Genomic DNA, 27,917 nt, shown 5'->3' with positions numbered 1-27,917 from the left:
TAGTGCAAATTTAGCCCGATTCTTTGGAGCCATTTATTCCAAGCTGCATATTTGAAAGCTCTTTCCATTTTTTTGCCCATCATTAGTACAGTGTATGGAAACCATGGCTTCTATGAAGTAGAGCATGGCACTCAACAAAACAATATATTCTGTATGTGTATACTGTATCAATGTATGTTTAAAATTGAAAAATAAATTTTACCACAAGAAACAAAAAAGGCATGCCATTGTAGAAACCATTCAGTTACACTGCAAGGAACTTGTGGTAACTTTACAGTACAGGGAGAAGTACTACTCGTGTAGATTGTTTTGGGCAGACTTTTTTAAGTGTTTTATGGTTGGTTAAACTGGCTTATGTGTGTGGTCTGTATTATAATTGTCAGATTTGCCCTCCGGAAGGAACAGCCAGTGGGAATAAGGAAGAAACCAGATTCTGCAGAAAGCAAAGCCAAAAATCTGTAAGTTTAGTATTTTGTAATCTGTCAGTCTGTACAATAATATGTGTAATGTTACTTTCTCCCATTTAAAAAAAAAATACTTTATAAATGTTATTGTACCTGTTCATCTTGATATAAAGGCTACCATCTAGAGGACTGAAGTGCTGGGATATTATTTAGGGCCATACATGGATCCAAATTTGGCTGGTTTAGCAGGGATCAGACAAATTTAGATCCACGTATGAGCAGGCTGGTTCGACTTTTGTACAACCAGCCTGTTGGCATTTTCCTAAAGAATCAGTGCCACTGGCTATAGCAGGCAGCAGGGATCAGTGTATTCTGATGGTGGGGAAGGGTCCCTGCCATTAGAACCCAATAGCTCAGTGGGAGTGATTTCCCCGTCCACCTCAAATATGTGAGTGAAGTGGGTAATTTTTTTTCCATTCAGTCCAATGGTTAAATGGAAAAAAAAATTGAATTTATGGCCAACTTTACTCTGAATGAATAAATGGCTAAAGAATACATAGGAGCAGTTCTAAACGATATTACCATAGATAAGTTAGGTCTTGTTTCTTCTAGAACCTCTCCACACCAAAATGTTGTTACAGTGCGTTGGGAAAAGCCCTACATGCTTAATTTTGGGCAGGTTGATCTACATTTTGCAATGCAATGGACATTAAAGTATACAGTATTTTGGGACAGAAAACATATTCAGTACATCTCTGCAATGCACACTGCAATTGGTCTATCACTTTAAAAACACTGCAAGTGCAGAAAAGTATTTGTTGATAAATTGTCAGGCTCGAAGACCAGTTGCTATAGCAGTAGCGTACCTACCACCGACCAGAAGGTACACAGGCAGTCACAGGCAGTAAATGACGCGGGCTTCCGAGTAGCGAGTCTAAGTACTAACCGGAGTTCACCAGAGCTCCTGATGGTGGTGATGAATTTTGCTGCGTGTTAGTACCAGGTCGCGGTCCTTGGGATCCCCCTCCACCAGGAAGTGAGCAAGCCAGGGTTCAATAGTGGATAAGCAGGTAGGGATCAAACAGAAGTCTAGTCAGTAAATAAGTCAAAAAATCGGTAACTAGTATTTGCAGTTTGGGATCAGGCAGAAGCGTAGTCGAGGGACAAGCCAAGGGTTGATAACGAATGGTAGCAAAATATGGTTGACAGCAGGGAAGACTGGAGCAAGATACTGGCTGGAGAGAACACAATAATCTGGCAAACAGGAAGTGCAGAGACATGGCTTAAATCAGGAAGTTCATGGGAGGAGCAAAGAGTTCAGAGTTTAGGACAAACAAGGTTCAAGGCAGGATCATTCAATCAATTGTCCAGGGAACTGTCCAGCATTCCAGGTAGCTAAGTAAAAAGAGACATTGGCTGACACAGCAGAGGTTCCAAGTTCAAATCCAGGCCTTGATATAAATCCAGTGTGCTCCTAACTTTCTGTTTGGGCTGACAACTCAGTGCTTTTGTTGAACTGAAATCCCAGTAAGTGTTATCAGCCCTACCTAAACTCTCCACTGCTAGATTACAGTATTCCACTAGTCCACTACCCCTATCTGTCCCTCTCCACATGCATACATTGATTTTTTTTCCAGCAAAAGCATGCTACTACCATGGCTCCCAAGAGCCTTCTCACACATTATATATAGGGAAAGGGTTCTGGGGGTGTGCCTATATCTATAGATACTGAGCTCTCAGCAGCTGCCCCTGCAAAAATGTTATAAGCCTGGTAACTATGTCACAAGGAATAATTAAAGCTGTTTCTAGGTACATGTTTTTTTTCTAGGTATACGAACAAGGTAAAAGCAAAATTAAATCCTCTTTTAGAACAAGGGAGAGTAAGGTTTGGGGATAAAGTTGGGTAATGCCTGGACATACACTTTAATGTATGTTGATGATATCTGGTATGAAAATAGCCTTTCTGGATGAGCATGGTAACACTGCATTTCAGGGGTTTCTCCCACTTGAAAAAGAGGGGGACATGCCCGCGAAATGTGTCATTACTATGGCAGCCTGCCAAATTCATCCACTAAGTGCTCTGTGAGCCAGTAGGGCCGCTCATAGTCCTCCAGGAGCCTTATGTATCCAGACAACACACGCTGTAGGCGCTTGCAGTTCCTTTCCTCCAGTTCACAACACAGCAGCGCTTAGCAGTATGTGTGATGGGAGAAGCAATTTCATGACAAGCTTCAGCTTTGGCCAGGTTATCTTGGATCGTGATTAGGATTGTTATAGGTACGCTGGTTACTGGGAGCATGTGGGTGTATTACGTTTATTTTATCCATTGCTTTTAAACAATAAGATTTACTGCACTTGTCTATGCACTTCCCTTGTTCCTTTTTTTTTTTTACTTTTAACCTACATCTCTGCTGTTTACTGAACAGTTTTCTTTCATTTTTTCAAAATCATTTTTAATAATCCGATATTCAGGATAGTTTTTACTGACTGACAAATTATCCAAACTTTTTTGTACATAAATGCTAAATTCTAAAGGCTCTCCCTGAATAGGTTGTTTTTAAGCATTATTCAAAGAGCATAGCATTTCTGAAACTCTAAATATTGTCCATAGCATCTAATGGGAGCCTTCATTTCATAGTCAAAGTCTAAAATAATCCACGCTGGTCTGATATGTGTACTTGCTCCCGACTGTAATGTATGCCTTGTTTACCTAATATAAATAAAGAATTTACAAAAAAAAAAAAAAAGTCTAAAATAATAATACCTGCATTGTGGCTGCCTTGAGCAATACAGAGACTTGAAATGTCTTTCTTCTTATGCTGGTGGATTGTGTCATCCACCTTAGCAGTCATTCAGGCTTTTTATGTGTGAAAGTTTCCAACCTTTGAATAGGATTTTTTATTGTAGGAGAGGCCTGTGGCAAATAGATGCAAACAATATTTATTTTTGTTCTGCTTTGCATCTAGGGCATGTGTGCCTCACTCCCTTTTTTATTGGTGTGTCCTGGAAGACACAAGGTGATCCCTAACAGAGAAGCAAGTGTGGGATCAGCATACCTAGATGCAATGCCAAAAAATGCTTTTTTAAACAGTGTGGTCAGTCATGTCATGGTGTGTGCATGTGTGAGTTCGTGCCTCGGCTTAACGTCAAAATAAACTTTATCATTGAGCGTTCATCCTTTAAGAACAGTGAGCAGCACCTTATCTTGGCATCTTATAATTTTGATTATACTTATCGTATGCTTTACTGAGCACCCAGGTCCATTGTTCTCTTGGATATGTGCTCAGGTTGCACCATTGGAATACATATATATACTGTATGTATCTGTGTTTGTGTGTGTGTGTGTGTGTGTGTGTGTGTGTATATATATATATATATATATATATATATATATATATATATATATACATATATATATATATATATATATACAGTATCTCACAAAATTGAGTACACCAATCACATTTTTGTAAATATTTTATTATATCTTTTCATGTGACAAGAAATGACACTTTGCTACAATGTAAAGTAGTGAGTGTACAGCTTGTATAACAGTGTAATTTTGCTGTCCTCTAAAAATAACTCAACACACAGCCATTAATGTCTAAACCGCTGGCAACAAATGTGAGTACACCCCTAAGTGAAAATGTCCAAATTGGGCCCAAAGTGTCAATATTTTTTGTGGCCACCATTATTTTCCAGCAATGCCTTAACCCTCTTGGGCATGGAGTTCACCAGAGCTTCACAGGTTGCCACTGGAGTCCTCTTCCACTCCTCCATGACGACATCACGGAGCTGGTGGATGTTAGAGACCTTTGCGCTCCTCCACCTTCCGTTTGAGGATGCCCCAGAGATGGCCAATAGGGTTTAGGTCTGGAGACATGCTTGGCCAGTCCATCACCTTTACCCTCAGCTTTGCTAGGCAGTGCTCGTTTTGGAGGTGTGTTTGTGGTCATTATCATTTTGGAATACTGCCCTGTGGCCCAGTCTCTGAAGGGAGTGGATCATGCTCTGCTTCAGTATGTCACAGTACATGTTGGCATTCATGGTTCACTCAATGAACTGTAGCTCCCCAGTGTCGGCAGCACTCATGCAGCCACAGACCAGGACACTGCCATCACCATGATTGACTGTAGGCAAGACACACTTATCTTTGTACTCTTCACCTGGTTGCTGCGACACACGCTTGACACCATCTGAACCAAATAAAGTTTAGCTTGGTCTCATCAGACCACAGGACATGGTTCCAGTAATCCATGTCCTTAGTCTGCTTGTCTTCAGCAAACTGTTCGTGGGCTTTCTTGTGCATCATCTTTAGAAGAGGCTTCCTTCTGAGACGACAGCCATGCAGACCAATTTGATGCAGTGTGCGGCGTATGGTCTGAGCACTGAAAGGCTGACCACCCACCCCTTCAACCTCTGTAGCATTGCTGGCAGCACTCATACGTCTATTTCCCAAAGACAACTTCTGGATATGACGCTGAGCACGGGCACTCAACTTCTTTGGTTAACCCCTCACCACTGCCACTAATCTCACCCCCCCCACCCCACCGCTACCACTCTTACCCCCCTCACCACTACCGGTACCACACACCACTGCCACTAATCTCACCCCCCCCCCACCGCTACCACTCTTACCCCCCTCACCACAACCACTAATCTCACTGCCACTGCTCCCACCCCCCTCACCACTGCCACTAATCCCACCCCGCTCACCACCAGTGCTCCCACACCCTCTTACCACTAACACTAATCCCTGCCCCCCTAACCACCACCACCATCGCTGCCATTCCCACCCCCCCTTACCACCACTGCCACTGATCCCACCCCCCTCACCACAGCTGCTACTGATCCCACCCCCTCACCACCACCACTGCTGCCACTGATCCCACCCCCTCACCACCACCACTGATCCCACCCCCTTTACCACCGCTGCTGTCACTGATCCCACCCCCTTCACCACCACTGCCACAATCCCACCCCCTTCACCACCACTGCCACTGATCCCACCCCCTTCACCACCACTGCTTACACTGATCCCACCCCCTTCACCACCAACGCTGCCACTCATCCCACCCCCTTCACCACCACCGCTGCCACTGATTCCATCCTCCCACCACAGCTGCCACTGATCCCATCCTCCCACCACTGCTGCCACTGATCCCACCCCCACCACCACCGCTGCCACTCATCCCATCCCCCCACCACTACCACTGGCACTCCTATCCCCCAACACCATTGCCACTCATCCCATCCCATCTACTCCACCACCACTGCTGCCACTGATCCCTTTCCCACCCACCACCACTGCCACTCATCCCATCCCATCACCTCTGCCACATATCCCATCCCACCACAGCTGCCACTGATCCTATCCCCCCCCACCATCGCTGCCACTCATCCTATCCCCCACCACCACTGCCTCTCATCCCAGTCCATTCCCCTATCACTACCACCACCACTGCGACTCATTCCAACCCCATGCTCTAGGGTGCCCATGCCTCAACCCTGTACACATGGAAAGGAGGGGTGGCATATAGCGGATCCAATCCCCTCTCCACTGTAGGAAGAAAATGGAGGGGACCAGTTCCTCTATATTCTGCCCCTCCTATTCAGGTGTACATTGGTGGCGCATGGGACTGGGTCGCCCTGGGAGTCAGGGGGGCTTTTCATGGTTTCTTGCACTGGGGTCCTGAAGGTTCTAGTTATGCCTCTGCTCGGGTGTGTTTGGGTCAAGGCCGCCAGGAAGCCAGCACTGAACACCGCCAATCATAGGCAGCGTGTGTATGTGAAGGGGCCGGTCGGGAAATGCCTCACTGCTTATGATTGGCAGTGTGCAGTGATGGCTTCCTGGCAAGCTCGATCTGGACACGCCAAGCCTTTTACTACTAGTAACACATGTTATAATCTGACTGTTGCAATCATCTTTAGATTTTCCATCATCTATATGTAGTGCACAGTCTACTTGATATACATTTAATATAAGTTGTTCAATTGGCCCTTGCACTGCATAGCTGTTGGTACATTGCATACATTGGTATATATTGTATTGTTTTTATGGCAAGCAAATGTTCACCCTCTGTTGGCTGGATTTCTCCATCTTCTGTTGCTGGTATAAGATAAAACATGGAACTTTGTTTTCACTGGATATCACAATTCTGTGTTTATGTTCCAGCACTGGACAGAGGACAGTATCATTGATGTAAAGGCAATGATGAACACATGGACTCTCCAGAAAGGTTTCCCTTTGGTTACTGTCACAGTGAAAGGAAAGCGGGTCTATTTACAACAGGAACATTATCAGAAAGGTGCCAAAGACCCAGAATCAGCTGGGTAAGTTAAACATTCACACTAAGGCTTATTGAGACTGTAAGTACTGCCATGGCATTGTGCCAACAATCATATCAATTAAGGGAGGAAATAGATTGTGTGTTTTCCGATAGCAAGCAATGAGATGTTAGGCTTACTCTAGTAAACTCTAGTGGAATGACAGATCTAATCTGACTTTTTGAGAAATACCTTTACTTTACATTGCCAGTTGTTTTGATAGTCATCTCAGTACCTTGAAATATTACAACTAATTGTGTTCTAAAAACTGAACTGTTGTATAGCGATCATGTAATCTATACACTGTCTGAGTGCCAGATTTACAGTCAAACCATCCCCTATGTACCACCATCCTACACTGCCATCATTTGCTCCAAACCTATTTACAAGTTGTGTCCCATAAGAAGAGAACAGACATTTGATCTATGGGTTAAACAATCCAAATTTCTGCATGTTTGCCTCTGCTGTTAATAAAGTTAGTATATCTTTCAAGGGGTCAGTTATTCACCTCGGTCCTGCTGATAAGAACTACAGTAACATACAGTACAGCCAGTGCTACACATCCAATACATCCTATTGTTTAGTTGACAATATGTATTATTCCTAATTGTCCTTTTTTAGTATTGCAACTGTTTTGTTATTTTAGGCTCTTGTGGCATATTCCATTGACATACATGACTAGTAAAACAAGCAAAGTTCAAAGATTTCTTCTAAAAAGCAAGACCGGTGAGTTTCTGATATTAACAAATGATGGTAGTGTTAAAATAACATCTAAGATATATTTTCTATTTCTTTGTACTAAACTTTGGAATATTGACATATATGAAAAAAGTTGTCAAAAACAGCTTGTCAGGATCTAACTAGTGTAGTACTGAATTAATACTATCCCAGCCAGCCTCTTCTGACACATTAGCACAAGCCTGAAACAAAGGAGAACTATATAGTGCTCTAATGATGGAACCCGAACTGAGTTACTGCAGCAAGGGCATTCTAGAACAAGGCAAGCTGAGATGGCGCCTCAGGCTGCACTCTGAGAGGGACAGTACTGAGACCGAAGTATCCACATGCGGTATCTACCCCTGACATGATTCTGCGTAGCTGTGCTAACCAATGAATCATCATGCTTTGAAACAGAGGGAAAAGGGAAAAGCATTTAACATTACCAGATTGGGACTGAAATGTATTCCTGGTAACAAGAGAGTTTTAAGGCAGTGCTTAAAGCCAGCCACACATCTTTGTGTTGCTGTACTGGACCATGCACATGCCCAGAGAGCAAGGATAAGTTGCCTCAAATTTGTGACAGTGTTGAATTGTAAGTCTGTTAACTTGCTGCACGTTTTCACTGGCAAGTTGACATTTTTCCAATTTGTAGCAAATTTGCATGGCAAGTCTCTAGCAAGAGCAGAGTTGCAGTGATGAGTCTACAGCAAGAGCTCTGAAAGTTTACAGCATTAAAATTCAGCCACAGTGACCCCTGTGGTGGGATGACTATTGAACAACATAACTGAACCAGAACTTGCAGCAGACTTGCAGAATGTTTGCAAAGAAAGTTGATCTGGAGTCATGCAATGTGGACTTGCTGCAATTGTGCAACAAACTTGTGAAGCCTGGCAAGTCTAGCAATAGCTTAGCTAGCCATTTTCAATCTTGCAGCACAATTGCTTGCTACCTGGATGGTAGCTTACTAACAAATATTGTAGTGTGCTATACTGGGGAAAAATAGTGTGGTAGCATTTTTTTCTCCCCTAAGGTGTGTTAGCAGTCCATTTTGAATTAATGGTTTGCCATAAGGCAAGCTGTTGTTAAGCTGGCTTTAAACTTTGCCCCAAGGCCTGGTTATTAGACCTATGCCTATTATTATTGTAGCTATTTTGCTTGTATGGTGAATGGGAGGACAGTACAGCAGTGGGGCCCTTTACAGCCTACCTAACAGGGACCCCCACCCACTCCTGTCTTAGTGCCCCACCCCTGTCACAGTGCCTCGCCAATCATAAGCGGCTGAGGCATTCCCCACCCTGCAGCCCCACATTTACAAGAGGCATGCATACGTACGTCTGTGGGGCAGGGAATGCCTTGGACGCTTATGATTGTCAGTATGCAGTGACAGCTTCCTGGCGGGATAGCTCAGGCATGTTTAGACTAGCATCGGAAAACACAGAACACACCTGAGCTCATCCCTACTAATGTGAATGCTGCAAGTACTGGTTGCAACTCAAGTCATAATGTACATCTATTATGCCCTTTTACTGTCATTTTTGCATTTTTACAATCTATATTAGCACAACATTAACCACATACCGCCCGCCCTATAGCAGATTGACGGCGGGATTGTGGTTGTATTATCCCGACCGGACGTCATATGACGGCGGCAGGATAATATGCTCTGTGCGCCCCCCGGTCTGACTCCCTGCATCTCCGATCTTGGTAAAGAGCCTACTGACGTAGGCTCTTTACCATGTGACCAGCCGTGTCCAATTACGGCTGGTCACATAGTAAACAGGAAGAGCCGTTGATCAGCTTTCCTCAGTATGTGCCTGACAGGCACGAGTAAAGGAGCGCCGATCGGCGGCTCCCCTGACGGGGGGGTGTCGGCACTGGTAATCAGATCATTGATTACCAGTGCAGACCCTCGGGGGGGGTGCCACTAGAACCACCAGGAATGCCCACCCATGACCCCAGGGATGCCCACCCATGACCCCAGGGATGCCCGAATTCTTGATAAAAAAGCACATCAGACAAAGTATAAAATCCTCAGCATCGATATCGGGATTGGATCATCCCCCGAAGCTGTACAGGCTTACGCGTTTCGAGGCAGCGCCTCTTCTTCAGAGCCTGAAGAGCATGTCTAGACCCATGCTTTATATAATGGACAATGACTCCGTGGATCAGATACGATCAGGTAGAGTCCCTCCCCTCCAGGGCATGTGCGTGAGGTCCCCGCCCGCAAACTCCCATCTATTATGAATTAATTCATACCCCCAGAAACAGGGGAGGGCACAATCATAGGTAATACTCAGGTTGGATCTGAGTGGTTAGATTTATATAGACTTGCTGTGGTACACACAAGAGTGTACACGAATGTGTGTGTATATATATTGTGACAGGAAGTCAGGTAAATCTGTGGATGTAGTCACTGACAGGAGACACATTTCCACCTGGTTTGGAAAGTTCACCAATTACTATAGGGTGTCGGCTGCAAAGGTAGCCAGAACTGGCTTAAGGAAGTTGAAAGGCCTTCAGCTGTTCAGAATGAGGAAATGAAGGCCTCTATAATTTGTCCAAAGGAAGTCTAAGGATTGCTGCCTCCTGCCGCTGTGTGGGCATGGGGAGAGGAGGACAGTCAGATGTGTACCTCCCGACGCCATGTGGGCAGGGGAGAAGGAATGCCCCCTGAAAGCTGTGTGAGCATGGGGAAGACCTCCTGAAGCGATGGGCGCTGAGGAGGGTAAAACAAGTGTGAAGACTTCTCAAGGTGAGAAAATGAACTATTTCTATGTGGAAGAAATAAATGAACTGTTTGCTATGTGAAGAGACAAACAAAGGGACAGGTTAAATGAACATGTGCTGTGTGAAGAGCTAAAACATGGACTATTGAGAGTCTGCTGTATGATCAGCCAAGTCTGCCCAACAGTAGGTTGGGGACAGACTGCATTAGATAGGTTCCAGTGTGAGAAGGTAGCCGCCCACAGTGGCAAGGATTTATTTTGTGTTTTATTTTTATGTTTTTGAGGCTTGCACTTGTGTGAAGAAAATTGCAAGAATAAAACCAAACTGTTTTTGCAACCACTTCTCGGCTATCTCCCTGTGTAAACGCACCCCCCCAAGGGGTCATCCACGCCTACCACCGAGTAAATCCCCACAATATATATATATATATATATATATATGAATTCAGGTAAAGACTAAATGGAGTTAAATTACACTTGGTTAAGATGTAGTTGTAAATACAGGTATTCATATTGATATCACTATTGTTAGTATCATTACCAACCCGGGGATCAAGGCAACAATAAGAAGACAGACTTCAAGCAGCAGATTCAAAGAGGTGAAAGAAGTGTATAACCATCCTGGCCAGCAGAGTGTATATATATTCAATACAAGGCATGGTTTTTAAGCATAGAAGTGATCATATCAATGAAAATAGTAATGATATAATTGTTGATGACCCTCAGCTCATCAGCCAGGGTCACTCTTCAATGATAACCAACAAAAAGGAGCCTAGCACCTACTAGCTGTCCACATGTATTCAGACACCATGTGCCAAAGAGAGGAAAGGGGACATACATGTAAATAAGCAGTACATAGACGACATTCTGATCATCTGGGATGGATCAGCCGAGGAACTTGAGGAATTCCTGCACCATTGTGAAGTCAACACCTATGGGATAACCTTCACACATGTTATCAGCGACACCGATTTGGTTTTCCTGGATCTCGAACTCCGGGGGGAAATTGATGGGAGTATTATTTCCATGACCCACTTCAAACCCAGCGGAGGAAACTCCTATCTACACGCCAATAGCAACCATCATCCGAGATGGATAAAAAATTTACCCTTTGGCCAATACTGCAGGCTACATAGGACCTGTACTAGGAGGATCGACTATGAGGAGCAGGGTGAGACCCTCAAGAAAAAATTCCTAGAAAAAGGGTACAAGGAAGAATGGATCGAGGAAGCTTTCATGAAATATTGGCTACTCTATGGCGATGATGGTACTCGTAAGATCTATCCATCATCCAAGAACATCACCTCTCTTTCTAAAAGCCTGGGGAATGGTAAGAAAAAGACAGGACCAGAAGGGATCCGGGTCAGTACCACCTATAACACCAAAGCGTTCGATATTCAAAGAGTGCTAGAACGCAATTGGAGAATCTTGAGGCAAGATTCAGCACTAAGAGATGTTCTCCCGGAAAAACCAGAGGTGGTGTTTAGAAAGCCAATGGATCTAAGGAGCAAGATTGCATCAAGCAGAGTACGGAAGATCCAGGAAAATAAAGGCATCTCTAGGAACAACCCCTGGCATACCATCTTTGACCAAGTAGGGAACTATAGGTGTGGTGTGAAGAACTGTGGTTGCTGTGCATTCATGTGGCATAGGAAACGGGATGTATCGGGACTGGATGGTCGTGTTCACAAGGTGTACATAGAAAAAGTCTTAGATCTTTGAGTTCAGCTCATGAAAAATGGGGGCAAAAACAAAGGTGTTGCGTTTATAATTTTGTTCAGTGTGTGTGTTTATATGTATGTGTATGTGTGTACATATACTGTGTGTTTGTGCATGTATATGTATGTATGTGTGTGTGTGTGTGTGTGTGTGTGTATATATATATATATATATATATACAGTATCTCACAAATTGAGCAAACCCCTTCCATTTTTGTAAATACTTTTATTATATCTTTTCATGTGACAACACTGAAGAAATGACAATTTGCCTCAATGTAAATTAGTGAGTGTACAGCTTGTATAACAGTGTAAATTTGTTGTCCCCTCAAAATAACTCAACACACAGCCATTAATGTCTAAACTGCTGGCAAAAAAAGTGAGTACACCCCTATTTAAGATGTCCAAATTGGGCTCATTTAGCCATTTTCCCTCCCCGGTGTCATGTGACTCGTTAGTGTTACACGGTCACAGGTGTGAGCAGGCGTGTTAAATTTGGTGTTATCACTCTCACTGGTCTCTGGAAGTTCAAAATGGCACCTCATGGCAAATAACTCTCTGAGGATCTGAAAAAAAGAATTGTTGCTCTACATAAAGATAGCCTAGGCTATAAGAAGATAGCCAAGACCCTGAGACTGAGCTGCAGCACAGTGACCAAGACCATACAGGTGTTTAACAGAACAGGTTCCACTCAGAACAGGCCTCGCCATGGTTGACCAAAGAAGTTGAGTGCACGTGCTCAGCGTCATATCCAGAGGTTGTCTTTGAGAAATAGACTTATGAGTGCTGCCAGCAATGCTGCAAAGGTTGAAGGGGTGGAGGGTCAGCCTGTCAGTGCTCAGACCATACGCCACACACTGCATCAAATTGGTCTGCATGGATGTCGTCCCACAAGGAAACCTCTTCTAAAGATGATGCACAAGAAAGCCCACAAACAGTTTGCTGAAGACAAGCAGATTAAGGACATGGATTACTGGAACCATGTCCTCTGGTCTGTTGAGACCAAGATAAACGTGTTAGGTTCAGATGTGTCAAGCGTGTGTGGGCGCAACCAGGTGAGGAGTACAAAGAGAAGTGTGTCTTGCCTACAGTCAAGCATGGTGGTGGAAGTGTCATGGTCTGGGATTGCATGAGTGCTGCCGGCACTGGGGAGCTACAGTTCATTGAGGGAACCATGAATGCCAACATGTACTGTGACATACTGAAGCAGAGCATGATCCCCTCCCTTCAGAGTCTGGGCTTCAGGGCAGTATTCCAATAAGAAAACAATCCCAAACCCACCTCCAAGACGACCACTGTCTTGCTAAAGAAGCTGAGGGTAAAGGTGATGGACTGCCCAAGCATGTCTCCAGACCTAAACACTATTAAGCATCTGTGGGGCATCCTCAAATAAAAGGTGGAGGAGCGCAAGGTCTCTAACATCCACCAGCTCGTCATGGAGGAGTGGAAAATGACTCCAGTGGAAACCTGTGAAGCTCTGGTGAACTCCATGCCCAAGAGGGTTAGGGTAGTGCTGGAAAATAATGGTGGCCACACAAAATATTTACACTTTGGTTGCTAGCGGTTTAGACATTAATGTCTGTGTGTTGAGTTATTTTGAGGAGACAAATTTACACTGTTATACAAGCTGTAAACTCTCTACTTTACATTGTAGCAAAGTGACATTTCTTCAGTGTTGTCACATGAAAAGATATAATAAAATATTTACAAAAATGTGAGGGGTGTACTCACTTTTGTAAGATACTGTACGTAAATACTGGAATTACCACTAACTAGTTGTATTCCATCCTTAGGGAGAAGATAGAGACCAGTGTTAACATTTAATGTACAGCAATCATATTAGAAGTACTTGTTCACAAAAGGCAGTATAGTGAAAGTAGCTATTATAATTGTACAGTAAAAATATAAATTCATTTTAATATACTGGATTGCATTTGCTTTATAGATATGCTGTTCTTGGAAGAAGAGGTGGAGTGGATAAAATTCAATGTAGGAATGAATGGCTACTATATTGTTCATTATGAAGGTGATGGATGGGATGCATTGATAAAACTCTTGCAGCAAAACCATACAGCTGTGAGCAGCAATGACCGTGCCAGCCTAATTAACAGTGCCTTCCAGCTTGTCAGGTAAATGACAATCTAGACACTCAACCTGTATGCATGCAGTTATAAAATATGATTATGTTGGTTAGACTTCATTTAGATAAATTGTACATTGTGTGGACCGATACCAACTTCTGATTCCTGCTCAGTGCCTAACTGATTTGATCGTTGATACATTTGATGTATGTGATGCTTGTGCAGCCACTTCTTCTGTAGTGTGCATGTATTAGTGTACATGTATGAACAAGACAAAGATTAGCCTGCCGCATGGTTAGCATGAGCCAAAAGACCTGATTTTAATAGGAGCATCTTAGAAAATGCTGAATTTTATTGTTAGCTGGTTCATTACTGAACTTCAAAATACACTATTGCACTGCAAACCTAGTGTCATTAAAGAGGTTGTAAACCTCAGACATGAAATATGAACAATACATATCCCTCTATAGTGTGTACTTGTTTCCATTAGGAGCACTGAGTTTCATTTCTCTCTGCCACGTCTTCCCTCTGCTATCAGCATGAGTCACTTCTGACAAGTTTTCCTAAAAAGAGAAAAATGGTGACAGTGGAGAGACCTCCAGCTGATTCACAGTCTCAGCTCTGTTCCTGTGTGCTGTGTAAAAGGGGTGTGTCTCTTTCCTCCAATCAGCTATCAGGACTCTACTTACCGAGCTCTGTAGAGTAAAACTTCAGCTCTCAGCCCGTTTTTTTTTTCTTTTCTGACAGCTCAGACAAATTATAAAAATTCTGAACTTTGAATGGCTGTAGAGAAGAGAAGACTGCATATAAACAAGTACAATGTATGTAGGAGGATGTGTTTCATCTCTGTGTATCACCTGAGGCCAGTCACTTCACTGGGTATATGTAAGGATTTACAACCACTTTAAGAAGCAAAATCAAGCCTTATCTAAAAAGATATAGCATGTTGGGCAGACTGTTATAAATAATAAATAAGGATCTTGGTAAGTGTGATAGCTATACAAGACTCAATTTATTTTGTTAGCTAAAGGTTGGATGGAGGAATCTCTTCGCCAGGGCTTTGTATTCTGACAGCAGTTGTTAGAATACACTGATCAGCGACTGCAGCCACTGATTGACAAACATTTTTTGAACTTGTTCATTTTGTTGGGATGGCTGCATACTAAAATCCGGCCCTTGCTGAACCGGCAAAATTTCTATTTGCCTATGGCTAACTTTATTGTGGGAGGTAGAGACACTGATTTACAAACATTGGAGAAAATTAGTTACGTTGCAATTGGCAGCCAATCCTATCAGATGCAGAAAGTGTCTATTACCTTCACCTGTTTTCCCCTAGCCTTTACAGTTTTTCAACTAGTAAGATTGTAGGAATTTGGTCATCCACTTTAGTTGTTCCTTCCTGTAATTGCAGACATCAGCAGACTGTTTTGGGGCAACACGATAAAGACATATATAGATACATGGTAACATGCCTTTGAATGGTAGTAATGATTTAGAACGGTAAAAGAAGAGTTCTAACTGCATGTTAAAGTGGAGTTCCACTATAAAATGATACTTACCTCCATCTTCTCGCTCCGGGTCACCTGAAAAACAAATGGATAATCGCATTTTTTTTTTTTTACTTACCTCGTAGAGAAGAAAATATACTCACCTTACTTCCTTCTTCCTCCCCTCGGCAGCCATGGCCCGTCGTCACTTCCTGGCTTTGCAATGATTCCTGGGAGCTGAACGTCATCGCTCCCAGGAATTATTGCGCCTGCACCGGCCCCGACGTCAGTTCCGGGGCGCGCACGTCATTCCCTTCTAAACAGCTTCTGGGCATGTGGAGGGATGACGCGCGCACACTGGAAGTGACGTCGGGGCCGGTGCAGTGCATCGTGGGACCAAAGAAGATGGAAGAGGACGCAGAAGAGGATCGCGCTGGCTTCAAGCTGCCCACACCTGAGATGGCAGCGCTGGACAATACTTTTTCAAGGTAAGTATTTGTACTAAAAGGTAAGTGCAGCCGGGGACAGATCAGAGGCTAGCCATTGTGGAATGTACTAGCCCTGACTGTCCCGGGGGTATTTTTATAAAAAAAAAGTATTCCAGGGTGGAACTCCGCTTTAAGAAATATTGATGATATGTTAAAAAAGCAAATGTAGTGATGTCATATACTATAGACCAGGGGTTTTCAAACTATGGCCCTCCAGTTGTTCAGGAACTACAATTCTCATCAGGCCTAGCCATGTTTGTGAATCTGAGTTTTACGAAGCCTCATGGAATGTGTAGTTCCGTAACAGCTGAAGGGCCATAGTTTGAGGATCCCTTCTATAGACCATTAGTAAACCTGTCCAACACTGAGTAAACTTTTTACATCAGTAAAGTTTCTCTTCTTATTCAGTATTGGACTTCTACCAATTGATAAAGCTCTCAGTCTGACCACATATCTGAGAAAGGAGGATAAGATCATGCCAGTCTTTCAGGGGATGAATGAGCTGATCCCTATATATAAACTGATGGAAAAGAGAGACATGAAGGAGATTGAAGAGCAGATGAAGGTAACCCCAGAAAAAAGACTACACATGCTATAAAATTCTGTTTGCACAGTCAGGTTAGTCTTTCTAATGTACATTTGCATTGTTTCCTTCCTGTAGGCTTACATATTAAATCTTTTGCGTGGTCTCGTTGACATTCAGTCCTGGACAGATGATGGCACAGTATCAGAGAGGATGCTGCGCAGCTCCCTCCTGCTCTTTGCATGTTTCCGCAAGTACCAGCCATGTGTAGAGAAGGCCAAGGACTATTTCACGAAATGGCGGGAGTCCAATGGTACCATGAGGTCTGTCATATCTACAAATACATTTTTTGTTACTTCTAGTATAATGGTAATCCACATTAGTTGGTTCTTTTCTAGTTTTTAAGGTCAAACATTATACTACTAACATAAGAATAATTGAAGTACATTGGGTTTAGCTGCAGTGGCAATGCAGCAATTTAGTTGGGTATTTAAAATATACCTTGTTAAAGCCATATACAGCTTTGACCTTGCCATATGGTAATGCTTAATGAACGCAGGCAGTTTGGCCCATCAGCATCAAATCCTAGCATTTTTGGGCATTCAGGAGGCACGGTGCGTGTCAAGCGCTGCTGCCAGTGGTCTGTCAAAATCTGACAAGTTAAAATATGCAGCAGCGGGACATTGTACTGAGCGGTACTTGCGTTTTAGAGCCGTATGCACATTCAGGGCATATGTCTCTGAGTTTATGTGGTCCTAAATGCAAGCACTGTTCAGTACTCTGAGCCTCCCTGTGCCTCATGGATCCCAAAAATGCTGGGATCTGGGACTGATGGGCCAAATTGTCAGTGTATGTAAACTAAAAAGCACAGTCCTTTACCTCTTCCATCCTCCATTGTTAGTAGTGGGTTTAGCATGGCACAAAACTAGACTAGAGAAAAATAACCAATTTGAGCTCTGTGATTGAAGTAAAAGCATCTCCCCAACTCAAACCAACTTCTCAGTCTCTCTGGCATTCAAGGATGCTTCATTTACCAAACATGTTGTGCCTTGTAAGGGTAATATAATAAAGCATTTGAGTAATGACCTTTTTTACAATGGTTCATAGCCTTTTTTTCTGTTCACAATTCTGCTCTCGAAGGTATCTCTAAGGGCAAGATTTGCTGGAGTGATAGAAATATCATTATAAACACATATAGCATAGCACTGAAAATACCAAAATTACACATTGTCCCATCTCCATAGGTGCCCCGTAAACATTAACTACAGTTCATTTTCAGACAAGACGCCCCTTCTTGGCACATATTTGCCCAACACTGCAGGTAACAAGGAAGCAGGTGCCTTACTTCATAGCACCTGTCTTAGGCTCCCAGCACTTGCTTAAGGCAAACACTGGCATAAGAAATGCAGAGGGAGGTGTAGTTGACACCTCATCATTCTTGCTGGTGCTTGCCTCGAGCAAGTGACGGGAGTCAGAGACAGGTACTCACAGTCAAAGCATCCATCTCCTTGCCAGCTGTGGTGATGGGTAGCTGTGTGCCAAGGGAGAGGGCTCTCTGTCCGGCATTGCAGCTAGTGTTACAAGGCACCCAGGAAGATTGGGCAATGTCTGAACCCACAACATGAAGGAAACCTTTAAAAAAGCTTATTTTAAATTGTCAATAATAACTATTGTTTGTATTGCTATCGCAATGCTAATATTCTAGAATGAAAGTATATGCTGTAATCTTGGAACTTCTCTAAAGCTGAGTTCCAGGTATGCATATTCTATACCTGGCCCATCCCTGTGGAATTGGAGACTCACTGTAGCCACAGCTTCTGCAGTAATCCTCTCTGTCTTCTGGATCCCATGCTGAGCGGCTGCGCTGCTGCATGGTAACCACAGGGAGTTGCCCACTCAGCACTGTCATCATTCATAGACTGTGCAAAAAAGAAAAATTAAACTGCGCTAATTATGTAAAAACTTAAGCAGCAACTTACAAGTGAGATAGACACCTACACAGTAACAATAATAAATAAAGTTACGCTATAGTATTGTGATGTCCATATGCAAGAAACACCAGTGCACAAAATCAACAGAGAATAATCCTTGTGGTTCCAATCCTTATGACTCAGTGTGAATCCTTCCACCACCAATGTGTAAAATCCACCACCAAATGGGCAGTCTTCTTACCATATACTAAGACCATACAGATCCTTAAACACCTTTTAAGTATCGCTCAACCAGGGCTGTAGTGTCACCACACAATAGGATTGGCAAAGGGCCTCCTGGGGGATCCTCAACGCTCAGATATACCGGTGACTTTCATCAATGTAAAGCAAAACAGCATACTGTAAAATCTCCATAACCTGGCTGGCTGCACAATATCGCCCGTCCTTCCGAGTTTGATGAATGCAGTGACATCAGCACGTCCACGATCCAACGTGTTTCGTCATAAATTATGTCGTCCTGGGGTAGGAGCAGCCGACCAGCTTATGGAGATTTTATGCTGTTTTGCTTTACATTGATGTAAGTGCAACCCTTTTATTTTAATAAATTTTATAATGGTTTTACACTATGTTGGACTCTCTGTTGAATTATATGGAGAGTATGATCACCGAAATATCTGAGCGTTGAGGATCCCCCAGGAGGCCCTTTGCCAATTCTATCGTGCGGTGACCCTACAGACCCTACACATTGGTGGTGGAAGGATTCACACTGAGTCATAAGGATAGGAACCACAAGGATTATTCTGTTAATTTTGTGCACTGGTGTTTCTTACACATAAACATTACTCAGCAAATAATGTTCACAATAATATAGCACAACTTTATTTATTATTATCATTCATAGAATGCAAGGTGTTTTGTGATTCTCTATCAGAGAATGTTTGTTTGCATTCATTGAAAAAATGAACAGGGCCAGGTATGGAATATGCATATTTACATAGGTCCAAGCTAGACCAATGCAGCTATGCAAAATGAAAACCATACCATTCAGCTTCAAGAGACCTTCTTCAGAATTTTTATATACTGTATTAGGTCTTAATGTGCTTTTAACCAGGAACTGGATATCTATCTGGACCTCCAGAGATGTAAGATATGGTCTTCATTCAGTACCATTTCAGACTCCAATATTGGCAAGTCCATTGGTGGTGTCCTGGTATACGCAGGGAAATGGCCTTTTATTGTTTCATAAAATGTCATTGGTTGTATTCATACATACATTATTTTAAATATGTATTGTATGAGCCAAATCCTTTAATGTCACTACTAATTTAATATTGGTCATTTGATGAAAAGAATCCGGACCCTTTTCCAGTGTTTGTTTTTTATTTGCATTTTGTACTATTTTTCCTTTCTTAGTCTGCCACGTGATGTTGTTACGGCTGTCTATGCCATCGGAGCCCAGACACCTGAGGGATGGGACTTCTTGTTTGAGAAATATAAAACCTCTCCAACTGGTGAAATGCATCTGATTGAATATGCCTTGACTCTTACCCAGAACAAGGACAAGCTACAATGGTAATGACTTACATTACATACACTGTACAATGTAGTCACACGCTAGTGGAATCTAGAAGACCAAAACTTGATACTAGTCTTCACAAGGGAGCTTGATATTTTAAAAAGTTAAGTCAAGCTTGGCTCTTCCTTCTGATCCTACCTAATTATCAGGGAGGCCCTCTAGCACATTATAGAACTAGCAGGAAGACTGTGAAGGCAGGGGGCCATGGCCTAGCTTAACATTTTCAGGAAAATGCAAGATTTGCCTATATGTGTAGCAGCCTATATTTCAGGTTTAGTTGATCATTTTGCCATTAGCTTTTTGCTGATGATAAACTCTGATTATGCTTTTTTACCATGATTTATTCTGTTTGAATTTGCTGGGTCATGTATATATGCAGGCCAGGGATTGTCAGTACTACCCACTGTAGGCTCCAGGCAAAGAGAGAAAGGCCTAATACACATGGTTGCCCAGGGCTTAATATTCTGACATATTTCCCTGCCCAGGATCCCCAGGTTCTGCTTGCAGGTGCCCATAGAAATGAACTACAGGATGCGTCCATACTTGGTTTTACACCCATACTTATGCACATGTGCCCTTGGTCACAGACAAAAAAGTAAATTAGCAACACAGATGTGACAAAAAGCTGCATCCCAAACAGCTGCACACGTGAAGATCTTGATTTTATGTTTGTTTTTTGTTTTTTTAATAAATCACTTAGTGCAGAAATTATGACTGTGAGAATAAGTTCACACTAGCACTGCTTCATAATCATGCATTTTTAAGTGTGTTTTTGTAGTGCATTTCTATGCATGTTTTTTGTGCATTTTCATGCTTCATGCACTTTTTTTGTAGGAGGAGACTGGATGTTAGCTGTACTTCTCCTATGGATCATAGGAGTTTGTTTTGCACTCCTGTGACCCGTTTTCAGCAGAGAGTGGGCTGAAGTCCGCTCTCTGCTGATGTCACAGAAGTCAGTCCAGGCACCACGTCATCGCGACCACTGAGTCGGAATCTGCCAGATCCCTGGACCGACACCTGGCTCAGCCTCTCAGCAGGTGGCTGAGAGCCTGAGCCAGCAGCTCTGCCCCTCCACAGCCCAACGCTCCAGTGAGCGAGGAGGGGGTAGAGCAGAGAGGTGCTGACTGCTCTCAGCTCTCTGCTCATTGAGCTATGAAAACCAGCGGTGTTTAATCATTCGGCTCTCAGTGTAGGGGCGCCGGGGGACCGATGCTGCATCCACCTAGGTTAGTATGAATTAAAAAAAAAATGAAACCCATACATCTCTTTTAAGCACAAAACCCTGAACCAAAAATGCATGTACTTGTGCTTGTTAATGTCCTTCCATTGAAGTTTACAGGGCCAAAAATACATTATCCACTTAAGCTCTGGAAGATTTTACCCCCTTCATGACCAGGCCATTTCACACAAATAGAGCTTTCTTTTGGTGATATTTGATCACCACTGGGTTTTTAATTTTTTATTATAGGTATCGGTTAAAAAAAAAGTTTCCGCACATATATTACACTTTTAAATAAGTGCAGAAACTTTTTGAAGAGCCCTTGAAAAAGTTTCCGCACACATATATATATATATATATATAGATATAATGTTAAAAAAAAGTGCAGAAACTTTTTCAAGGCTTCTTCAAAACATTTTACACTTATTTAAAAGTTTAATATATATGTGCGGAAACTTTTTCAGGACCCCTCGTACAATCGAAAAAAGACCGACATTTTTGAAAATAATACCAATATATTTTCTGCTATAAAACCTATTCAATAAAAAAATCTAGCAAATCTAATTTCTTCATAAATTTGGCTCAAATTGTACTCTGCTATATTTCTTAGGTAAAAAAAAAAAAAAATCCCAATAAGTGTATATTGGTTGGTTTGTGTGGAATTTATAGCATCTACAAACTATGGTATAAATACTGGAATTTTTATTATTTTTCTTTTATACTACTAATGGAAGTAATCAGAAAAATATAGTGGGACTATGATAGTGCAGCGGACAATCTGACACTAACTGACACTTTCATCACAAGTAATACTAATACAGTGATCAGTGCTAATAATATACACTGAGACTGTACTAATGACACTGCCCCTAAATTTTCACTCCTTCCCAGCCAATCAAAGGCTTAACTATGCCTAACAATGTTTACTGTGTGTAGTATGTGCTGCTTTGCAGGGAGAAAAAAAACTGACACAGTGCTGCTGTCTGTAGAGAGCACTGTGTTGTTTGCAAAACAAAAACAAAGAAATTGCCTCCTCAACTAACCGACCAGCCTGCAACCAACTGAATTATCCTGTCTTGGCAGTATGCGCTAAAAACAGGAGTTTAGTCTGCACACATTTGCAACTTAATGTGTAAGCTACAGAGCCCCATCAAGACACCCCAGTATTTTCTGTAGTCCTAACTCTAAAATTTGAGAGCCTCCACAGTGGATGCACACGCATTATAATGGATAGGCAGAGGGCAGGTGAGCCTGAAGGGAGCCCATCCCTGGAGCCCGCACACTTGACATCCAGCATATAGCACAATGGCAGCAAAGGTGTCCAGTGCTTCCCCTCACCAATATTTCAACAGTACAAACAAATGGCCGCTGCCCTCACCTAGAACAGGCTGGTTTACCTATACAGGGCTCCATTCTGACGTTTGCTCAGCTGATCAGTGCGTTCCGGCCATGTATCATTGTCTGGGACCGGCTGATTGGCGCTTGCTGTAGTGAATGACTACAGCCAGGGTGGCGGGAGCGCAAGCACGCTCCCTACCCAGAAATACGAAATTGTATGTGATTTAGTGCAGTGGGATCGCCCTGCTGCAGTATACTGTAAGTATGGTGGACAGTCCTGAAGTGGTTATGCTGCACCAAAAGAAGCATCAGTACCTTTTCAAACATTGCACTGCACCATGTTGCATGGATGTAAATGGACACCATAGAGAATAATGAAATCTATTTGAAAAGCATATTTGCACACTTAAATGCTAAAGTGCCCCCCTCCAGTGCTGCAATATCCATAGTGTTTCTAGTTGCCGGCACTGACATGTTTGCTTGGTCTTCTTCCGGGTCCAGTGTCTTCTTAAATGGCCAGCCAGGGATTATGTAACTCCCACATATGTGCATGGGAGTTATTTCATACTGCCACCAAGCTGGGGCTGGATATGTACACTTAGCAGAATGTGCACAGCTTAGTGTACATTTAGAAAACACATTGCATTAATTGTTTGGGGGTTTTTTTTTTTACAGAGTCTCTTCTACAATAAAAATTGGTCTGCCAGCAGTAGTAGCTTAGTTCCACTTTACCAACAATTTGAGGTTAGTTTGAGATGCGGTTGAGGTTGGTTAAAGTGTACACTGTTACAAAGGATCCAATTCACATTGCCATTCACATCTATCAGAATAAAACATCAGTTACCCATGCCCATGTATTTTTAATCAGTTTTAGATTTTTAGTGTATTATTACTAACTGTGTCCCCACTGGGGAAATCTTGTTAAGGGGAAATCATAATGTAAGAGTTTCTACTAGTGCAAGAGGTAAAGGGTATTCTTCTAATGGGGAAACATGTTCTGGGGACAACTGTCTAAGATGGAAACACCCCTCACTTTGGGAAGATGTGACCTCATTTCTTGTGGTGTCTCCAGTGGTGCTAACTCTTTCCCTACTCTGTCCAAAACTTGTTGTAAATGTTTTGCAGGTTAATGGACGAAAGTTTGAAAGGAGACCTTGTAAAAACTCAAGAACTTCCTCATATGGTTGTCATGGTGAGCAAGAACCAAATAGGTCATATGCTGGCCTGGCAGTTTCTAAAGAAGAATTGGGATGAGCTCACTCAGAAGTAAGAAGCTTGTAGTGATAATACATATTGTCCCATCTGAGCATTTCTACCATGTTCACATAATCCATCTTCTGTCTGATTCCAGGTTTGAGCTTGGATCGCGCACTGTTGGTAATATGGTCGTTGGGATTACAGGTCTTTTTTCCACAAGAGATTGGCTGGAAGAGGTTCTAGTATATTTTCTTTTATACTACCTTGCTGTCATAGTGTTCAAAATTAAAGTGCAAAAAATGGGAAATGCCCAATTCATTTGTGACCCTAAGGCCCCTGATGCAACGCAGGATGTGTTTAATATCGCACATGTTCTAGTCGCATATGAAAGCACACTATGTTGCCATATATGGCACTCTAACACACCCGCCAAAGCATGTGTGCTAAACTGCACCACAATGAATAGTAAGAAATTGCTATGTGCTGTAGTGTAATGCAGTTAAAAAAAAAAAAGGGCCTGCATGAAGGGAAGCGCATTGAAATTAATGGGCTGCTCTAAATACACAAAGGTATGCATGCAATGTCATACCTGCATAGTTATGAATGAAGCCCTATGTGGCATTGCAGCAGAACCTTAAAAACAATGGTTCTATACAAGAACTGCTGTATTTCACTGGTTATATTCTGCTTGCCAAGTACTGTAAGCAACAGGGGCTGTGAACAGTTGAGACCCTAAAGCCCCGTACACACGTACCGATCGTCGGCCGAACGATCGGCCGTCTTTTGTCCGAGGGCTGTCTTGTCTGTTGAAAAGTGCAAAAGACTGCACACGAATTTTGTCGGCCAACAGCCGACTGCAGAAGTGATGTCATGTGATGGTTAACTTTCCTTGTCTTTTTTCTTTTCTGAGCATGCCCAGTCTTGCAAATCTGCTGTCTGTCGGCCGAATTCTGTACTGACTGGCGAACAATCGGCCGTTCTGGTGTTGGCCAACAAAAATTTTAATGCTTGCACGACAGATTCTGTTCGGCCGAAAATGCGCTGTCGGAAGCATCATACTAACAAGCCTACAATCGGCCGATCGGTCGTCGGCCGAATATTTACGGCCGACAATCGGTACGTGTGTACGGGGCATTAAACATCACTAAAAAGAAGTGGCCAAATGGAATAAGGTATTTTAATTGTTCACTTTGAAAACCTTTTAAATATTTTTTCTGATAGATCTGATACTGCAGAGAAGTGCAGTTAAAGCAGAACTAAAGTTTCAATTTAAAGACTGCGAGCAGACGGGCTCTTTATTACATGCAATGTTTCTTCTGCAGTAAAATAAACTTCCCTTCCTGCACGCAGTCCTCTTTAGAATGTACAGTTAGCTGCACAGGAGCACAGATCCTGTGTGCTGGGATGGTGTCACTCATGTGCATGTCAGGTGTGACGTCATCCTGACCAATGAAGACACCAGTAGTCTGGCACCTGGATGAAGCCAGGTACAAGATGCAGCAGCGACAAGGGAAAATGGACAATTGAAGGAGAGGTAAGTTTTACAGACTTAAGTTCTGCTTTAGATGTTACCTTTTTAATTATTATTTATTATCTGTATTATTTCATGAAGATTTTCAAGGTTTTCATAGTATCCAATGGGGAATACTCACATCCCCCCATTGTCATAGTAAACTAAAGACCCAGTAGTCTACAGATGAATAATTTTAGATAGCAAACTCTACTGCTGGTGACATTGCTTGCGGCAGAATTATTGAGGAAATACTTCCATGTACCTTATGCAGTTATTTCTTCATTAGCCAGGAATGCTGCAAAATCTCTCTTGCTAGTTTAGGACGGCAGGGCAATCTATCTGGTCTGGCCAATGAAACCATAACACAGTGAAAGTCAGGGACTTTCACCCCAGCAATTCCCAGAGAAAACGGGGACACTACTCAACACACCTTGGCATTAGGTGGGCACCACTCCCGGCAGTCCACCACACCATCTTGGAATGGGGTTGCTGCGGCCAGAGGTACGCTGCAACTCTGATCATGACCAGTGTCGCTGAGGTGGTCCACTCACCGGTCAGCCCCTGTCCAGTGGGGCTATGTCACGGCCAACCTAGAGTGGAGCTAATAGTTGGGTCACGCTCAAAGGCCAGACTGGGAAGACCATAAGGATCTAGGATATCCACTGCGTCACCCAGTCCAAGCTGTTTATTGTAGTTCACAAAGGAACAGAAAATAACAAAGAGAAAATAAAAAATTCCATTAAAAAAGGAAAAAATGCCAGGACCGCAGATCCCAGCAGGGAGCCAGGTTCTTACTCCTGTCTAGGCAGAAAAAACTGAAGTCCTATAGCAGGAAGTGAGGGTATACCCTCCTGGGTCTGCATCAGGGGCATAGCCAAAATTGTTTCTGCCTAGTCCTACTCCTGAAAAGAGAGCATAAGCCCAAGGGTCTAGAAGACACGGAGTTGTGTCCATCAGTGAAAGAAAGAGAAAGGGTTGTCCGCTTCTTCTGCAACCTTTTCCAGATGGATCAGACGGTGACTCAGGCCTATTCTATCAATGGTCAGGTTCCTCCTTTCCCTATAACAGCGCACTCTACTCGGGCTCTTAGTGCTTCTTGGGACTTTCCTCATCAGGTGTCAGTGATGCAGGTTTGCAAGGCGGCCACCTGGTCATCACATCAACGCACACTTTCACTAGATTCTACAAAGTGGATGGGTTGGCATCTGCGGATGCTTCCTTTGGCCGCAAAGTTTTGCAGGCTGCTGTTTAGAGGGTCTGTTCCCTCTTTGGGGGTGTACTGTTCAGGTTGAGCTCCTGTTTACCTGGCTAGCTATTGTGTTTAGCCTTGGGATTTTCTGTTGTCCCATCCCTCATGTTTTGGCACTGTTTGGGGACATCCCTGTGGTTCTGAATAATGTAGAGCTGTGTCCGTCAATGAACAAAAGAGAAAATCGGATTCTCCATTTTGAGTTCATGGATGGACACAGCACCCACCCCTCTATGGAGCTGTAATACCTCTGACACTGCTTGTTACAAAACTGAAGGCCTAGAGCAGAGAGGGGGAGTATACAACCTAGGAATGCCCATAGGCCTAGCGAAGTCTCTTTTTCTGCCCAGTGTCCTAATCCAGTAGAACACTGGGCAATATAACCCTGTAGTTCTGAATAATGGAGAGCTGGGTTCGTCAATGAACTCAGAGAAATGGATTTTACAGTAAGTCAAATATCTCATTATCTGTCCTATAGTGTATGGCCAGCTTTAAGGAAAGCTTCCACCTAAAATATTTGCTTTTCCTGTCTGACTTGCATCCACTATCTTTGCATCAGATTTAATAGCTAACCTCAAACTGCTCAGGTTTAGAGGCATCGTATAATAAAACTGTACAATGGAATAGAACTTAAGAAGAAATTCCCCTGTGAGATGGGACTTTAACCACTTTACCTCCGGAGGATTTTGCTGTCTTACGTCCAGGCCACTTTTTGCGATTCAGCGCTGTGCGAATTTAACTGACAATTGCGCGGTCGTGCGACGCCGTACCCAAACTAAATTTACGTCCTTTTTTTCCCACAAACAGAGCTTTCTTTTGGTGGTATTTGACCACCTCTGCGATTTTTACTTTTTGCGCTATAAACAAAAAAACAGCGTTTATTTTGAAAAAATAACAATATTTTTAACATTTTTTTATATGAAATCCCCCCTCCAAAATGTAAAAATCTAATTTTTTTAAATTTTTGGCCAATTTGTTTTCTGCTACCTATATGTTTGGTAAAAAAAAAAATCACAATAAGCATATTTTGATTGGTTTGCGCAAAAGTTATTGCGTTTACTAACTAAGGGAAAGATTTGTCATTTTTGGTGGTTTTTTTTTTTTTTTTAACGCGTAATGGCGGCGATCTGCAATTTTTTTTTTTTTTTTTTGCGGGACTGCGACATTGCGGCGGACAAATCAGACCCTTGACTGACATTTGACACTTTTGGGGGTACCAGTGACATTACTGCAGTAATCAGTGCTATATATATGCACTGTTACTGTAAAAATGACACTGGCAGGGAAGGGGTTAATTTTATTGGAGAGGGAGGGGTTAATGTATGCCTGGTGCTTACTAACGTGTGTGGGGGGAGGTGACTGAGTGACACAAGGACAGATAGCATGTTCAGCTATGCTAAGCACTGCAATCTGTCACTC

The 27,917-nt window shown here is 42.8% G+C and overlaps 1 protein-coding gene across 2 annotated transcripts in view; it reads left to right on the top strand.

The window, feature by feature from the left end:
• ERAP1 (endoplasmic reticulum aminopeptidase 1) overlaps positions 1–27,917 on the top strand; it is a 128,032-nt gene that overhangs the window by 98,902 nt on the left and 1,213 nt on the right. For both annotated transcript variants that reach the window (XM_082265640.1, XM_082265639.1), the window contains exons 10-18: positions 384–458; positions 6,580–6,737; positions 7,378–7,457; positions 13,842–14,025; positions 16,361–16,517; positions 16,614–16,798; positions 19,820–19,978; positions 23,665–23,805; positions 23,891–23,972. In XM_082265640.1, the coding sequence (XP_082121766.1) occupies positions 384–458; positions 6,580–6,737; positions 7,378–7,457; positions 13,842–14,025; positions 16,361–16,517; positions 16,614–16,798; positions 19,820–19,978; positions 23,665–23,805; positions 23,891–23,972 (1,221 nt within the window). The remainder of the gene's footprint in view (positions 1–383; positions 459–6,579; positions 6,738–7,377; positions 7,458–13,841; positions 14,026–16,360; positions 16,518–16,613; positions 16,799–19,819; positions 19,979–23,664; positions 23,806–23,890; positions 23,973–27,917) is intronic.

The sequence above is a fragment of the Pelophylax lessonae genome, assembly GCF_965119305.1.
Source record: "Pelophylax lessonae genome assembly, chromosome: 1".
NCBI lineage: Eukaryota > Metazoa > Chordata > Amphibia > Anura > Ranidae > Pelophylax > Pelophylax lessonae.
Note: the sequence above shows the minus strand (reverse complement) of the source record. Positions and strands in the feature narration are given on the sequence as shown.